Raw genomic sequence first — 17,156 nt, forward strand, 5'->3', positions numbered from 1 at the left:
AGCGTAAACTCTGGCACCAATTCTTCTTGCCATAGACACAGCATACCTATTCACCACGGGAAGATGAGTGGGTCAGAACTGAGACGGTTACCAATAAATGACAAGTCAGCTCCTGCCCTACCCAACACAATTTCACCTGTTATCCTCTTTACTATGATTCAAGATGTGCAACAGCCCAATCACACCACATCTGTTTGGTTTATAAATTTTTTTTTTTATCTTTTGCTGTATTCCTTTTCCACAGTAGAGGAAAACATCTTCAATGTGCAAATTGACCTTTGAATGTCAAGTCCACTTCATCAACAGTTAAAAAAATTGTAATTATTATTTGTTAGGGCTAATAGATAGCACACATAACCAAGGATTAATCAGCTAACATTTACATTTCCCCTTCTGTTTGCTCTTTAGGAATAATCAAGCAGGACTGTTACCTGCAAGAAACTTTGCTGTCATTCTGCCACTGCAGAACAGTTGCAGAACACACATTTCAAAGGCATGTTTTAATAGGCATACTTTAAACTTGACAGCCTATGATGCTGCAGTGAGACACGAGACATGCAAGGGTTCAATTTCAAACCCCCAAGCACTTCATATGCCTGAACAGGTAAGAAACAGAATATCATTGCTAAGAATTGCTCGGGTTGTTCTGCATTTCTCTCGGAAAGCAAGAGAGTTCAGCCAACTACTCCCTCCAGCATCACAGGTGAGGACAGCAATTAGAGTTCAAGAAGTGCTGCTGGTCTAGAGGCTACAGTGTTAAAAGAGATTGAAAACCACAGTAATAAACTGTGGTAATAAACCACTTGCAGCTTAAGGCCAGCACATAGAAGGTGCGCTCTTCCAATGCAAAACAGCTTTTGAGATAGCAAACTTACTTAGCGTTATTTTGTTTGTCATCTTCCGATAGATGACCAGTCTTTACAAGGTCATAGTTGATACAACCAGGCTGTATAGCATCAATTAAATCCACAACTGCCAAGCTTGTGCTGATCGTCTTGTCCTAGAGAATACGGGGCAGACAAGTAAAGATGAATGTCTAATCCTTAAAGCGTACTTCCCACCTCAATTCAGCTGCTCTGCAACGTGCAACATAACAAGCTTTAAACAAGCCATTTCAAAGCAGCAGTGTTAGTGATTATTCCCAGCTGGACCACAGGGAAAATCAAACTGCTGCTTCTCTTTTGGTAGTAGTATGAGACCATTACTCCAATGCACTGCAAGTGCTCTGAAAATGCAAAGCAGTAACAGATGTGCAGGCAGCAGGTCTGCCCTGCTGACCAGACCCCAAGGGACAATGCTTACCTACAAATGCTTGCCAGCTCCAACCTCTATGCTTGCCAGCATCTCAGCTCCCACCTCTGCCCTGGAGCCCCCCCATCCTTCCCTCCTCTGCCACCCCATCAGCCCTCTTGCCCCACTGCTGTTCCCCACCACTGCTGTTCCCCACCATGGGCAGCCCTAAAAAGTTTCCTCTCTGGAGTCTTGAAGCCACTTTGTTCCCAGCACATATTAAAACCTGTACTGCTTAAGCCCCTTTCTAAGATGCCCCTGCTGTTCCTCCAGGCAAGGAAATACTTTCTGGGCACCCCTCTCCTTTTGGATGCAAGAGGGGAACCTGCACCTTGAAGTTCTGGATGGAGGTGGACTTGCCAGCTTCTTTCAGGGTCTGGTTTACCCAGCTGACTATAATATCATCGTTAGCTTTCTGACCATCGCCCAGGTCCTCGAGGACGTTCAGTGTGTACCTGAGAACCATCAGAGAGAACAAGATTAGGCACAGAGACTGGGCAAAACCCCGGTGAGCGTGCAGGCAGGATGCAATGCGAACCCATGGCAACTTGGAAAGTCTTCACATAGTCTCAGCTCTGCTTTTGTTTTGTTTTTTTTTTTAAAACTCCTTTAGCAGAAAGCAAGACTCTTCTATCTTATCTGAAATGTGTTTTCTGTTAAAGCATTTTGTCCTTCTAGCCTTTCAAGTCCTTTAACATGAGATCACAAAATTGCCTGGGCTCAGGACACTTGTTAAACTGTTTCACCATCAACCATTTGCTCCACAGGGTTGACACATTACCTAAAAGGTGTGGATCAACTCATGAGTTAGCATTCTGACCTCTAATGCCAAATAAGGAGCTACCATGCAGCTATTTTGCAGATATATATTATGTACTTACATCATCATAGAATTCTTCAGAAATAGATAAGGAAAAGGACGACCAACTTTATCTATTATTAAGTTTCTCCTTTCCCCCATTCCAATGCTGAAGGGGGTTATAAAGCAGCCCTGGAATGTTTCTCTCTCAATTTCCAATTAGAACATAAAAGATGTGTACATGTTCCTGCTTAGGGTTTCTCCATGTGGACCAGACTTGAACTGGGGAGAGAGAGGTGACGCTGGCCAGCAGGACGTTCACAGATGCACCAGCCGGTTCTCCAGAGGTCTCTGCTCCAGCCTCCCACATGCAGCAGGATCAGCTCTGCCACAGCTTTGTCCAGCTGTGTCTCAGAAACCCCCAAAGGACAGAGGTTTTACAACCTTTCTGGGTGACCTGTTCCAGTGCTGCAGTGCTCTCGTGGCAAAAAACTTCCCAAAGTCTGTACCCATTTGTGAGTTTTACATGTTTGAGACAGGTCCTACCTTCTCATCAACTGCCAGACTAAGGCTAGCGTCAGCGTTGGGTTTCCATCATTCAGATCCTGTCCTCCGATGCCAACCAGGGAGAATTTAGCTGGATGCTTTCCCAAGTCTACAGCATAGTTACAGTTTTCTAGCTACACAGAAAAAGAGTTTAAACAGAAAATCACTCACAAATACACTCACTTGACTGGAAGCTTCAAATAGGAATTTTAGTGTCTATGGTTTCTTTTAAAGTCTTTTGAAATGCTTACCTTCTTCATATTTGCTCCCAGCTTAGGGTACGGAGGCTTGTTAACCTTATTCCAGTCAACAGGAACTTTGATCTTCTCATATAATTGTAGTATTACCAGTGCATCTTGGAGATCACTAAAGTGGAAAACATTGATTAAGCCAACTGTTTCAAGATTTAAATGCACCCTGACTTTGTCACACCATGAATAATTACTGCTCTTTACAGGCTGTTGCAATTTCAACAACCCTAAAGAGAAAAAAATTCAAAACATTTTGTAATTTTCAGGGCAGGAGAATGTTCCAAGCTTAACATCAGCCAGCTGCTGAGCAACAGATCCAGGGAAGAATTTTGCTACATAAAATCCAAAGGTAGCCACCTCTCTCTGCTGACTACAGGGATCCAGAGTATCTTTGCCTCCTAACTACGATGTCTTGGTTAAGCCCTAAAATTAGGTGACAGGGAATTTAGTTCCAGTTGCCCTAATACAGTTGCTCAAGCAGATCTAAATGTATTGGGATCTCAGGGTACCAATTTACACAAGACAGGGGAAAATAAACTAAGTCTCTTCAGCCCTTAAAGCCAATTGCTGGCTCAGAAATCCCTAGGCTATGGACTGCAGGGAAGGTACAGCAAGCATCTCCTGCTCCCTACCATCACCCTTTCTCAAGCTCCTTGCTCAGCACTGTGGGCAACAGGACACTGGTGTGGGCACATCTCTAGGCTGATCTAGTTGGGTCTCTCCCAAGAATCTAATGCTTACCCATAGAGGTGATTTACATGGGGATTCACACCAAGGGAGTTCATCCAGTTGCGGAAGGTCCGTTCCTCACGTGTCTCTCCTAGATGAGAGAAAATAGGTTCATGCAACTTCTGCAAGCCCAAAGCTGCACAGGGTTTTCCACCTTGCAAGGCAGGGATCTTTGAGCAGCATAGGTCATCAATTAGGTTTTCAAGCAGAAAAATGTTTTGGTTTTTTTTTTCTACTATAATTTTTTCCAAGGATGAGGGTTGCCCTGATATCTAGTTTTGCATATCAGTTTGATTTCTCCAGGCCTCAGAAGAGCATGCCTTTTGCACTTTCTGCAAGAAAAAGGAGCATGAAGGTCTTCTACACAGGTGTTGGCTAACTGCTGCCTAGGAGCCAGGCAGCCAAAGCCCTAATCCCGGTTCTGCTAACAATTAGTGCTCCCATGAACATCTCACTGCATTCCTGAGGTGCTCCTGCCCATCGCAGGAAATGGCAAAAACAGCTCCCAAGTCCTGGCATGGGGATTGAAGGGCTGCTGGCAGTGCTCCACAGCAAGGTCAGAGCAGCTGAACTTTCTGTCAGCGCCCTTCTCATCTGCCCCAAACAAGTAAACAACCACTGCAGCTCTGAAGCCTCAAATCATAGGTGTTACTTCAGTGGAGATACCTCCGCGGGGCACAGCCTCATGTGACACAAGAGTTTACTTTAGATATTTCCCTCCTGCTAATTTTCTGATTGATACGGCCATCACCTTCCAGCAGGGTCCAGTCGATGTCCTGGTTTTCAGGCTTGGTAAGTGCTGGGTACTTATTGAACAGGTTGGCAACGAAGGCCAGGTTCAGTTTGGGATTGCCACTGACCACGTCAGCCGGTGTGACGAACTGCCGGCAGCCAAGCCGATCTGCCTGCTGAAGCATGTACTCTGCTCTCCGCAAGTCATCCTTTTCCTGCCGGGGATGCAACAGACAAGAGCTGTCATGGAAGAGATTGAGCTACAAAGCAGATGGGAAGCTCCTGACTGCGACCGAGAATCTCACAACGCCACCCACCTTCGTTAGGCATCAGTCATTAATCAAACAAAGGGATGAAGCATGGACGCTAATCCATGCTGCTGTGGATGTAACTGTCTTGTTTTTTCTCTGTATTTTTCCAAGCATGGTGCTTTCCAAATTTACATGTTTTCTAACTCTTATGCTTTTTGAACTTGGTGACTCAAAAGCAGAAGCCAGCATGCTCCCAAATGGAGCAAACCCACAAATGATTTCTCAATCGTATATGTTAACTGGCAGGTAGCAATCAGGCCTGCAACAGCCACTCATTTAGCACAGACCCGAGGTGCTCACATGACCAATGACACTTTACACACTCTAGAAATTAAGATACCAGGTTACCTAGATGTCATGGGGCAATTACAGGGTACAGGTAGTTTAGTTTGCGATTGTACAGCGCGAGGACACGACAGCCTGAATACTTACATTGAAACCCGACATGTTAATGTCGATCTGAGGCTCTCCTTCTTTCTGCCCTTTAGGTGCAATTTGATTGAGGAGGTGGAAATAAGCTCTGGAATCCTGAAGTGGATGAAAAAGAAAATTCAGGTCTCCTGGACAGCAATGAATACACCATAACAATTCATTTCAGGCGCATCTTTAACAAGTCACTGTGCGTAATTGGCTTGTGTACCTTCACTGAATTACCAAAATCTGTAAGCTTAAAAGAGAGCATGATGGCAGAAATCCAGGCAGCAGAAAAGGAAAAAGAAAGAGAAAAGGTTAGAAATATTTAAGATTAAAATTATGGGTTTTAACTGTTTGAAAGCTGCCTTTGCTGCAAGCGCTGGTGTTGCAGCCTCCTTGCCAATGGCTGGAGTGACCCCATGCTGCCCACAGCCAGATGCCCCAAGGCGACCCCAACCCCTAAACAAGGAATCCATTCCGACTGCTACAGCAACAATGAAAATGGCTCAGCAAAGATAAAGTCCAGGCAAAAAGCTGATTATAAGAAGTCTGAATGTTTTCTCCTGTGCCTGCCCATTAGCTCGAACAGCTTACAGGATGCTTTTAGAATAGCCAGGGATGGTCACAAACTAGGAGGAGCAAATAGCTGCAGTAATTATTTATCAACTACAAGTTCTTCTAGTCCTCAGCACTAAGAAGGACCTCAGCATATCCTGGCAACCTACAGGTTGCACCAGACAAGCAAACAGCTATCAGCAAGGCTGTAAGTAATTTTGAAGCTGAAAATAAGAGTGACCATGTGTGTGCGCACGCATGCACACACCCAAGGGAGCTCTGGGCTCCCCATGCACCTCAGTTATAAGTTGTGTTTTTTTTTTTTTTCTATCTCAACAGTCCTTTATTGTGGATTCCACTTCAGTCCTTCTTCCTCCTTGAAACTGCTGGCCATGTGTATCAGCTCCATAAACCTGCTGAGACCAATTTCCAAAAACCCCACACCAACCAGCAGTCACCACGCTCCATTTGTCACTAGGGCTGAGAGAAAAGGGCCACCCCCTCACATCTGAAAAACAGCTATAAGACTCCCCGCTCCCATTTCTACGCAGCCCAGCGTAGAGAATAAGGGGTCGTGTTTCCCCTTCTCTCTCTAGCCCATGACGTTCTGGATGAAATGCCATCACCTGCCAAGACTGTGTGGAAGTCATGGTCTCCAGGGATGCAGTTAAGCATTTCACCCTGTCTGAATGAGCTGCATGCCCTTGAAAAGTTATTTCCCTCAAAAAAGATGGATTAAGAACATTGGAAAACACATAAGTAATACCAGTTTCCTACTTGATTAAAACACGTAACAGCTTTGCTGCAGGATCCCACTAGCACTGGAGGAAACACTCAGACAGTTCAACACCAGGCTGAACCTCACTGCAGGAGAGAACAGCACTGCAGTACCTTAAGTACACCATCCACAAAACCCCTGTGTTAAGCCCACTCAGTGTATTAAGGTTAAGAAAGGTCCTGTCTGCAGATCAAGGGCCTCATTTCCACATGCAAGCATGGCCCTGGCTGTCTCCCAGCCTTTTCCCAGGCACATGCAGGCCAGGAGAGCTCTCACTACCTTGATATCCGAGCTGAAATTATTGATTTTGTGCCAGCCTGCGTTTTCCAAGTGGAAGTTGGCCCATCTTAGGAGCAGCTCTTCTGGGGATAGTTTCATAAGGTCCTCCAGGTTTTCACCATCACGAAGTAAGGCAGCCAGTGCTAGAAGAAAAATGCTTGTGAGGGGAAGGAAGGAGTTTTCAACAGGCAAACCTGCATGTCAGAATTAGAGCTGGGGAAGGGGGGGGACGGACACAATACCAACAACTGATTAAGTCAAAACAATCTGGGTATTAGCGGAGTTTTCCTGAGTTGGTTGTTACCCAGAGAAGAGTATGAATGATCTAGAAAACCGTGTGTAAAAATATTTCCCATTTTCTTGTATAACAAAATTCTCTGGATTTTACATGCAGCCTTTTAAGCTGATGACAGTAAGCTAAATGTAAATGTACTTCCATCTCAGTGAAGAAGTGCTTCCAAGCAGTTTCATATGCACTGTTAAAAAAGTCAGAGAGGCCAAGATAAGCACCCTTTCAGCTGGCCGATGCTTCCCTTGCCACAATTTTCAATCTAAGCCAAACTATGTTACCACTTCACAATCGGGAAGTTTAAATAAAAGACACTGAAGCCTCTCCATCCATCTGGGTGGTCTGCTAGCCCATGCAGGAATAACAGAGCACTCTGAAGGATCTCAAAAGTTTCAGTTTTGGAGGCTGCTGTGCAGGACCAAGCAAGCACAGGGGGAGAGCTGCAGCACAGCTCTCCCACCACCGAGAACGAAGCAAGAGCTCAGCTGCACCACTGACAGTAGCAAGGAGGATTTTAGGAGAACCAAGTCATTGTGAACACATTCCCAAAGAGCTGAAACCGTGGGGGTTTGTTGGGGGGTTTTTTTGGGTGTTGGGGTTTTTTTCAGGAAGATGTGCAGCTGTCTATAATCCTAAAAGGATGCATGTACCTATGGCTGAAGCACACCGGGAGAGCCTGCCCAGACCAAGGCATCGCAAAGCAAAGGTGCTCATCCGCACCACAAGGCTTGAGCCAAGATGCATCTTGACTTACAGACTTGTGTACAGCCAGTTCTTCAAGGCTGACACACGTTACCAGGATGGCACAACCCGCCCGCTGGAACCTGCTTCATAATTATAAACAAGCTGGAGAGCACCCACCATGGCACGGGCCCTGATGAACCCCGAAGGCGAGTACCCCCCTTTTCAGCAGAGAGGAGGGGAGGGAAGAGGCAGCGATGCAGCTGGAGGTGACAGCGCAAGCAACGCAGTGTTCATGCTTTAGAAGTAATTACTTATTTCATTTACCTTCATTTCTGCTGAGCTCGATGTCGGCAAACAAGCCGATCTTAATGATCTGCCAGAGAAGCCCAAGGACCAGGTGGGGTTTCCCTTCCCTCAAGTCCTCTGCGCCAATGTTGACAACATGACACCCGATGGCAGACGCAGAATTCAACGCCAGGTTCAGGTTCTCCTGTGAACAGCACAGCTGAGTGAGACGCAGCCAGGGGAGACCCTGCTTTGCCTTTCATCCAGCGCCAGCAGAGCAGAGATTTCCCCCTTGTCCTTGCTCCAACAGCAGCAGCTCAGAGGAAACGCCCCCAGCCACTCTCCGGATGAAGTTTTAACGGAGCTGTGGTGGCAGCAGGCTGAATCAATAAGAACTGAACTAGGTACCAGGGTTTAATTTCAGCCTCTGGTATTTAGTTTCAGCCTCTGAGTTATTCGCATCTAGTGGCGTCAACAAGAATAAGGCTAGAGAGGTGTTAAGTTATACACACACAGAGGCACCCTCGCAAAAACAACCTGCCATACTATGAAATGATTCATAGATAGCCAACGCCAATGACCATATTGTTTTAAAAAAAAGACAGCACTGTACATAATCACTGCAGCAACATCGGGTGCACGCAGCATTTCAGCCGTTTTACCCATTTTGTCATTAAGTTAGCTTTTGTGTCTTTTAACCTGTACCCACAGCACTGTCAATTATGCACAGTACAAAACTGCCGTTAGTAATTAAATGCAAGTTATAAAACTCTCTCCTTTCCAGAGTTCCACAATAATGCCTCGAACCGCCATGCTGTCTTCATTAATTCTGAGTAGGAAATTCAGTAAAAATACAGAAGTGTATTATACCTGAATTATGAATGGTGTGAGTTTCTTCTTGTTAATTGCTCTTTCATCAATTGTGTCCGGAACAGAAAGATTGATCATTTTGCTGGTAGGAAGAAAAACAATAATAATTGAATAACATTTAATATTTAATCTCAACAAAATTCTGTTGAGAGTAACACTGTTACAATACTCACCACAGTACATTTCCTTTTGCCTGTTTGGTATTGTGGTTTGTTTTTTTTTTAAATCAAGGTTGTGTAAATCAGAAGTTAATATTTACATTATCAAGAATGTATTTGTAACTAGTAGCTAAGCTTGAAACCTTAAACATGTTACTGGCCACTACTGATCTCAGCTGCTGGGGCAAAAAGAGCACATGAATTATTCACAGTGCAGTCACTAAACTAGCAAAGACTCATTGCTCTGTTGACATTCACGGCAGATTGTAGTAAGAAAATGCACGTCCTCCTGCTGGAAAGGTGTCCTACTGCTGGCAAGAAAGAACTGCCCCAAAAAAAGCACAAACACTTTTGAGAGCTCAGTGGGGAGCACGTGAGCGCAACAAAACTTTAGTCAACAGAAAACATGGCAAGTTTTTACTTTACATTGTGAACTACTTCCTACTCAGTTCAGTCTTCGCCTGAAGACATAACTTGAAACTGGGGAAATAAAATGATTAAAAAACAATAATCACAAGCTAAAGAAAAAAAAATAAATGAAAGGCAATGGGCAGCCCTTTAAACATCTTTTGGGTGTGGTTAGAGTTACTGAAACTCCAGGCTGATCCAGTTCTCCACTATATTAATTCACTCACATTTAAAAAACAAACAAAAAACACAAACCCAAAAGAAACCCCAAACATAGAAGGTGGCTGGTGTTTAGCAGCCCTGGATGCCTTCTGTTTTCAGCATGCAGCAACTAAGTTACTTTACTAACTTAGTGCAGCTATTATCAAAAGCAACAAGAGGATTCCCAGAAAATCCATTTTTGGGTTAATTCATAAGGTCACTAACATTCCCACAGAGGGTACTGTCTGTCTAAACATCCAAGAAAATGAGCTCTTAACACAACTGCCCTTCCCCAAGCTACCTAGCATCAGGCTGAGTTTGCAGCAGGACAACTTCTGCTCCCGCAAGGCACCTTCTCCCCTTCAGCAAACTCAGTCTCAAGCCCAAACAAAACCATTAGACAAAACCACCAGCTCATGAAGTTGGCAAAGCTGAAGCATCACACAAAGGCAATGAAAGCCTGGGTGACTGAGCCCCTTTTTATATGTGCAAAGCATTATGCACACGCTCTAGTCACAAAACCAGCCTAGAATAGGATAAAAATTCCCTTAACTACAGTTTTGGGAAGTTACTTTTGTGATTTATTTATTATTTTTAAATTCAGGAGCCATCATGACTTACCATAGCACAATCCCATCTCCCACAGCTTTGAACAGGTCATCTGTATTTGGGTTCATTGGAATAACGTGCCTACAGTCGGGATCATTTTCCAGGGCTTTGTTTATCCAGTTTACAAAGGCATATTTTTCTTCCTCTAAGATAACCAATTGTAAATTTAATACAGGCTTTTTCATGACATAGCAAAGATTTTCCAAAAGAATCAGTGTACAATAGCCCAGGGAAATAAAAGCCCCACTATCATTACCACACTGTTTTATCAGTCACACAAAGTTTAAAGAAATATGATTTTCATTTTCAATTACCAGAATATTCCTTTTATTTACTTGTTACTTAACAACTTTATTAACGTCAAGTGTGACACAAGGACTTCATCAGCAAGCCCAGTTAACAAAACAAATAAGCACACATTTAATTTACACACTGCTAATCTTGCATTACCCTCTAATTCTGTCCTGCTCTCACCTTGACGTGAGATCGTTCGGCTATCAGAGAACAAAAAGCACAGTACAGGGCAGTAGGAATCTCCTACTTTGGGCACATGGCCTCCACTCGCCCAGGAGAGGGGCTGGAAGGCAGAGCGGTACCTGAGTAGGAGTGCTGCGTGCCCTCGCTGGAGAGCTCCGAGGTCCCCCCGATGGCACAGATTCCTTCCTTCCTGTTGATTGCTTTTCTGAAGGTTTTAGCGATATCGCTGCTTTTCACCTCTTGGAAAATCTACAATTTAAAGTGCTCTGTTAGACAAGAAAAGCTTGTCTTCATAAAATGAAAGGACCACAGAAGCAGCTATTTCTTCTCAGCTTTACAGCAAACTTTGTAGTAAAATCAGCAAACGTGAAGGGCCCAGCAAGGGTGTAGTGGTATTAAATTTAACATAGATAACGGGCAGAGAGTTGTCCCACTCTCTCAAACACACATTGCAAGTGCCTATTGAAACAGAAGCATTAGGCATGAAGTACCTCACATACATTTACCTTTTCAAGTAGGTTTCAAGAGACCACGAGAAAACAACGTGAAACTTCTGCAGTCCAAGAGCGGGTACGCATGCAGTGGTTTCCGCAGGACCCATGTTGAGAAAGCCACTGTGCGATTTTAATCTTTCTGTGTAAGCCAGATGCTCGTGTGACTGTGACTTTAGTTCACACAACAGACTTTGTCCACAACCCAAGAAACAATTCTCCTGAAGTGTCCAACAGTCAAATCTGCAATAATGTGTAATAACAAGCGCTCCAGGCAGGGATTCCCTCTCCCCCAACAGCAGGCTTGGCCTAATGGACTAAACACCCTCATGTTTGAGGGCAGAAGAGATGCTTTAGCACAGAAAGATTACACGTGCCATTTGTGCGGGTTGGATGTCACTATTAGTGGCCCTGAGGTCCTACAGAACTGAGCAATTATTAGAAAAAATGTGTTATAGAATCATAGAATTGTTTAGGTTGGAAAAGACCTTTAAGATCACCAAGTCCAACCATTAACCCTAACCCTGCCATCCCACCACTAAACCCTGTCCCTAAGCACCTTGTCTGCCCATCTTTTAAATACCTCCCGGGACGGTGACTCAACCACTTCCCTGGGCAGCCTGTTCCAATGCTTAACAACCCTTTTGGTGAAGAAATTTTTCCCGATATCCAATCCAAACCTGCCCTGGCACAACTTGAGGCCATTTCCTCTTGTCCTTGGCTTGAAAGCCTACTGTAACTCCCTCAAAACTTAACCAAATTAGTTTCAACCATGCTGAAAACACAAATGCAGGTTCTCTAACCACCACCCAGAAAAAGGCAATGAAACAGCACTGTAAAGCAGAACAACAAAGTGCTCCTGTTAAAGAGAGAGGTGGGGACTTGTCCGCCTGGCTGCAGAGGTGTCACCACAGGGCCAGCCTGCTGGCTGCCGGACCTTATCTTCCCCGTCCCTTAAACACAGGGAAGGCGGGAGGTCAAGATGATGATGCAGTGCAGTTAAACAAGCTCCTGATGGCACACAGAGGTTTTGCTCACTCCAGCCATCAGGTAAAGCTGAGCGAAGGCTCAAGAGCCCAAAAGTTTGGGGTATTCTGGTTGGTTGTTCTTAAACATAAGGATTTTGATTCAGATTTATTTATTTTAAAATTTGGTGGACTAATTACTGGCATTGCATACCTTCTTTGAAAATAAATGCTTTAACGTTGAGGTACCACTAAGTCACTTGGCCCCAACCTCAGCCAGTCCATGTCATCCTTTGTACCATAAACCCCAGGAAAAGTGCTCAGAGTTAGAAAACAGCAACAGTTCAGGCAGTAAAAATCCTACAACTAACCATTGCTTCATACTATATAGCTTAGTGTCCCGTAAGATGTTTCATGTTTACTCGAGCATTGGCACCATTCAAATGTGACAGAAGAGATCTATTTCTCCCTTCCTAGTGCAAAGTTAGAGTTACGGACCAGCTCAAACCAACAGCTGAAACATGCACCCAGCATGCAAGTGTTCACAAACTGCAAACAAATTCCAACTTACTAGTTGACTCCGAACTCAAAAGTTCAGAGGCTCTGAAAACAATTAAGGGATAGAAAGTGAAGATAAATTAAGAAATACCAAGAAAAATAGTTCACATGAAAACAGCTCCCGCAATGTACTGCACATACTTTTATTACTCTTTCAGCATTCAGAGTATAAAAAGGATGAAGGGATGGATATTGACCCAATATCTCAGAAGTGTTGTGCTTTTGTAAAAGTAAAAAAAAAATAAAAATAATCTGACCTGTTTCTACAGAAAAAGGCTGAAGGTTAGACCCATCCTTCAGCTTCTATCTATCTCCTTACTCCTGTTCTTCCCTTTTAAGGCAATAAATGGATCTGATTTTTGAGTCTAATGTCCCAGTGTGTCTTGATGCTCTTTCAAATCTTTAGCAAATACTTGTAGTCCCATTAAATTGAGAAAGGAAATTATACTGCTTCAGTGGGAAAACAAGCATTCATCTATGTGCCTGGAAAAGCTGAGTAGCTTCCAGTCAATACTGTGACCTTGGAGAACTGGAAGTCTTTTTTCCAGTCGTCATCTCATGTGGAAATGGTCTTTCAGCCTCCAGCGAGATTTTCATATAGGAAAAGCACATGGATTCTTTTTGAGTTTTGTTTAAAAACCAACATATTCCCCCCCTCTGTCCAAATTTGAAGGCTGGCAGTGGCAGCACAAAAGACTGGTCATATGCAGAGATTTGTACAAAGAACTGACTTTTACACGGCAAATCCTCGGAAGCGATCAGTTTGTAGAAAGAAAAGTAGGATTAGGGTAAGCAGCCAAGAAGCCAGGTTCAACCTCTTTTACCCACTTCCTTCAGCTGTGTCTAAAAAGGGTCCCCCAAGCTGTTGGAAATTCAGAAATACCACTTACATAGACAAACTCTTCAAAACTAATCTTCCCATCTTTATTCTTGTCGCTGTCGATCATGAGCTTCTGGATGATCTCTCTCACTTTGTACCCAGGGAGAGGCAGGTTGGCTTCCTTGAAGAGCTCGTGCAACTCGTAGTCACAGATGAACCCATTGCTGTTGAGGTCTGAGGAAGAAAAGGGGCAGGAGAAGGTTTTAGAAACATGCCAGTACTCTGACAGGACCAGCCCCAAATAGTGGGGCAGAAACACAGCCCCCATGCTCAAAAGTGCTTTATGAAGAGCAACTTGCGCACTGGGGATGTCTGCAAGACATGGAGGTAAGAAGAATCTTCTAGCGCAGCCCGTCACAGTGTACTTGTTTTGAGGCCACACTGTGCAGAGCATCGATATTTGCTGAAAGCAAGATCCATGCAGGACATGGACACACAGCAGGATGCCCACACCAAAAATACCAAGCCCAAGCAGTACACTATTCAATAGACACCACCAAGAATACACCAGAAATGGAAGGCATGCAGCAAATTCACACAACGCATCCTCATAGAGGGTCCCGGCGCAGGCCGTGAGATCTCTCTGGCTTTTGGCAGCGGCAGCAACTTTGAAGCAGAGCTGACCAGGATGGCTCTCAGCTCACGCGACCAAGTCTGGTGTAAAAGTTTCACCACAGAACATCTGCATTTTCATAAATGATCTCCAGAGCATTTCTTTTTACATCTCACTGCAGCTGGCTTTGCATTTTAAAAATAGATGGTAATGAAACACAGCACCACTTCTTACTTTCTGAACTGAAAACACTGAGTCGGCTCTGCATTTACATTTTTTTATCATGTTGATAATTATGTTACCCAGTTATCGCTGACAGAAAATTGCAGCCAGATATTTTAATACTGCCCAAGAATGCTCTGCAAGGACATTTGCTTTGACAGGCAACCACCAAGCCACAGTAGCACCGCATGCTTAGCAAGATGTTAACGCCTACTAGATTTGGGAAGAAAACAAGAATCTAGTGTGAATCTGGAGCTTTTCACATCAACAGATCCCAAACCCTTTGGGGACATCACCGCATCTATTGACTGCACAGGGCAAATCCAGCAGCCCTAGTCTTTCTTCAGGCCAGTGAGGATTTGCTGCCAGCCTGGACTGGCACAGGCTGGGTGCCTCCTCCCTCAGGCTAACCAGGATGGGATGAGCAGGCAACACGGTTCACAGCACGGCTGGTACCCAGGCTTTGGCAGAGTCGGGTCCATGAGCAGCCAGAGCATTTGAAGCAGTCAGATGGCCCAGATTTACATCCCAAGACGTAAGCATGACCCTCCAAGCATGTTTGGAGAGACAGGGATTCAGGGCATGTTGTGCTGTTACCGGCTCAGTAGTGATGTTAAAATCCCTTTGCTGTAGGCAAGTGGTACAGACAGCCCATGGAAGTTAAAACAGTGCCCGAGCTGCCATCCCCGCCCCAGGGCTGAGGCCGTGGGGAGACAGCAACCCTGGATTACTGCTGCTGGTGGGGAATACCTGGATGGGCTGAGGAGGTGGAGATTTGGCAGTCTCCTACAATCGTCATTCAACCACAGGCTCTGCAAAGTCGACACAGTGCCTGTACTGAAGACATCAGCCAAACCCTTTAAGGCTAAACGAGAACAGTCTCTGCATTTAAGCAGCTGTGCTACCTTCTCCGCCACCTCCAGAACTCCCAGCATGGTGATGGTGTGCTGCTGAGCCCAGCCTGCCACCACCGACTGCCAAAACCACACCGTGCTGCAAGGCACCCAGCCCTGCTCGGCTTCGCCCAGCCACTGTTCTGCCCATATCCCCCACGGGAGGATTCTTCTGCTATTTATAAGGCAGCAGCCTCTCCCTAAGGCCATAGAGTTAAATTCCACTCAAGCAACAGCTTCTGCCCCGCAGCCTGCAGGCTGCCGCCGCTTCAAGAGAGGATCCCACACCACAGCCACTGGGGTCAGTGTTTATGCTTAAAGGCAGACACTTTCAAGAATAAAAGAAAACAATCAGGTAAGCTGAAAACAATCAGGTAAGCTCGAAAGTCCTTTTTTTTTTTTTTTTTTTTTTCAGCAAATTTTGACAGTCGATTTACTTTTAATGAAGTGTCAGTGGTAGTTTTTAGGTTTTATTTCACAGCAATGTTCCAGCAAGCAGCATGTCCTCACCACCACTCCAACTTTCCTCATTTTTCAGATGCATATGGGATTTTAAAATTGTTTTTATAAGTTAGCAAGAAAGTGAATTTCAAATGCTTAGTGGCAAACATCCAAAGTAACAGAGCAAGCCTGTACTCCCTCCTACACCCCAGTCCCTAGGTCTCAAACTAAGTAAGAGCATCAATTCCAGTGGATTAATAAATACATTAAACTATATGAAATGTCAGTGTTTACAATAATGCTGATGAAATAAAGTGGTTTGGGCCAATGATTAATGATAGCAACAGGCTGCTGTCTGGCCTTCAATTTCAGAATTTTATTCCAAAAAAATATAAGCTTACAAAGGCAAGCTTTATTAAACAGTCCAGCCTGAGATGTCATCAGCAAACTATTTCCTCTCTAGATAAATCACAGCTTCTTCTGTTACAGTTTTCTTATTACTAAATCGAGCTCCACAATATGCATCTTTTCCCTGCCTCGCAGCCAGTGAAGAAAATCAGACAAGGGATTTGCTAATCCCCAAAGGCCTATGGACCCAAACCAAAACTTTGTTTTCACCCTCAGCATGCCTATGGTCAACACCCATTGCTTTAGCCTGTGCTTCACTGAACCAACCACAGTCCTTTGCCATGCTGCCAAATTAAGCTGGTAAATCCAGAAACACCTGTTCAGCACTTCTTCCAATCAATCCACCACCTAAAAAATTTTTACATCTACCCAAATGTTAGTAGGCAAAGCACAGACAAAATTAAGACTTCAAAATACATATTGTATCCCTGATAGAATCACGGGTCTGATGGTGATTCGGATTTGGTAAAGGCTTTCCTCTTGACATGTCTAGCTCAAGCATTCAGAAGTGTTTCTCAACCAGGCTTGCACATGCCATGCCTGAGCCTATTCCAAAGTGAAAGGGAAAACCACGATATATGGTATTTCATGAGGCAGAAGCTTGTTAGGTGAGACAGCAGGGAACCAAGCTCCAAAGTCCTCATCTCTAATACACTGGAGAGATGCATGGGTAAAAGGATGCTTAAACCTGTCTAGAGCTCAGTTCTACATATGAAGCCCTGCATGTCTTAAGGGTACAATCTGTTTCAAGGAATTAATCCCCAGCCTTGCATTTATATTGGTTTGCTTGCAGAACAGAAACCATAACTTAAAACACTGATTGAAATGCAACTGAGGAGTTAAGCCGAGGCCATTGTCTGGTCCATCCATACTCGATCAGCAGACCTCAACCTCAGCCCAAAGCATTAAACCTGGCTTCAGGGCAGATGCCAGGAATTTACTGCAGTCTGGGTCAACATCTGCCTGTTTTGAGGGTTTCATTCACCCCCCGCAAAGCAGCACCATTCCACTCTGGGTGTGCCTAGTTCAAAGAAGATTTACCTCTGCTCACTGAAAAAAAAAAAAAAAAAAAAAAAAAAA

The 17,156-nt window shown here is 44.4% G+C and overlaps 1 protein-coding gene across 3 annotated transcripts in view; it reads right to left on the bottom strand.

Moving 5' to 3' along the window:
• PLS3 (plastin 3) overlaps window positions 1-17,156 on the bottom strand; it is a 51,454-nt gene that overhangs the window by 1,306 nt on the left and 32,992 nt on the right. For all 3 annotated transcript variants that reach the window (XM_035892176.1, XM_035892174.1, XM_035892175.1), the window contains exons 3-16: window positions 13,570-13,733; window positions 10,785-10,914; window positions 10,201-10,333; window positions 8,813-8,894; window positions 7,982-8,147; window positions 6,685-6,827; window positions 5,091-5,186; window positions 4,367-4,562; window positions 3,628-3,706; window positions 2,887-3,001; window positions 2,636-2,769; window positions 1,622-1,745; window positions 876-1,000; window positions 1-46 (exon numbers count right to left, since the gene is read on the bottom strand). In XM_035892176.1, coding sequence (XP_035748069.1) covers window positions 1-46; window positions 876-1,000; window positions 1,622-1,745; window positions 2,636-2,769; window positions 2,887-3,001; window positions 3,628-3,706; window positions 4,367-4,562; window positions 5,091-5,186; window positions 6,685-6,827; window positions 7,982-8,147; window positions 8,813-8,894; window positions 10,201-10,333; window positions 10,785-10,914; window positions 13,570-13,733 — 1,733 coding nt within the window. The remainder of the gene's footprint in view (window positions 47-875; window positions 1,001-1,621; window positions 1,746-2,635; window positions 2,770-2,886; window positions 3,002-3,627; window positions 3,707-4,366; window positions 4,563-5,090; window positions 5,187-6,684; window positions 6,828-7,981; window positions 8,148-8,812; window positions 8,895-10,200; window positions 10,334-10,784; window positions 10,915-13,569; window positions 13,734-17,156) is intronic.

The sequence above is a fragment of the Egretta garzetta genome, unplaced genomic scaffold, assembly GCF_000687185.1.
Source record: "Egretta garzetta isolate BGI_Z169 unplaced genomic scaffold, ASM68718v1 scaffold404, whole genome shotgun sequence".
In the NCBI taxonomy this organism is placed as follows: Eukaryota; Metazoa; Chordata; class Aves; order Pelecaniformes; family Ardeidae; genus Egretta; species Egretta garzetta.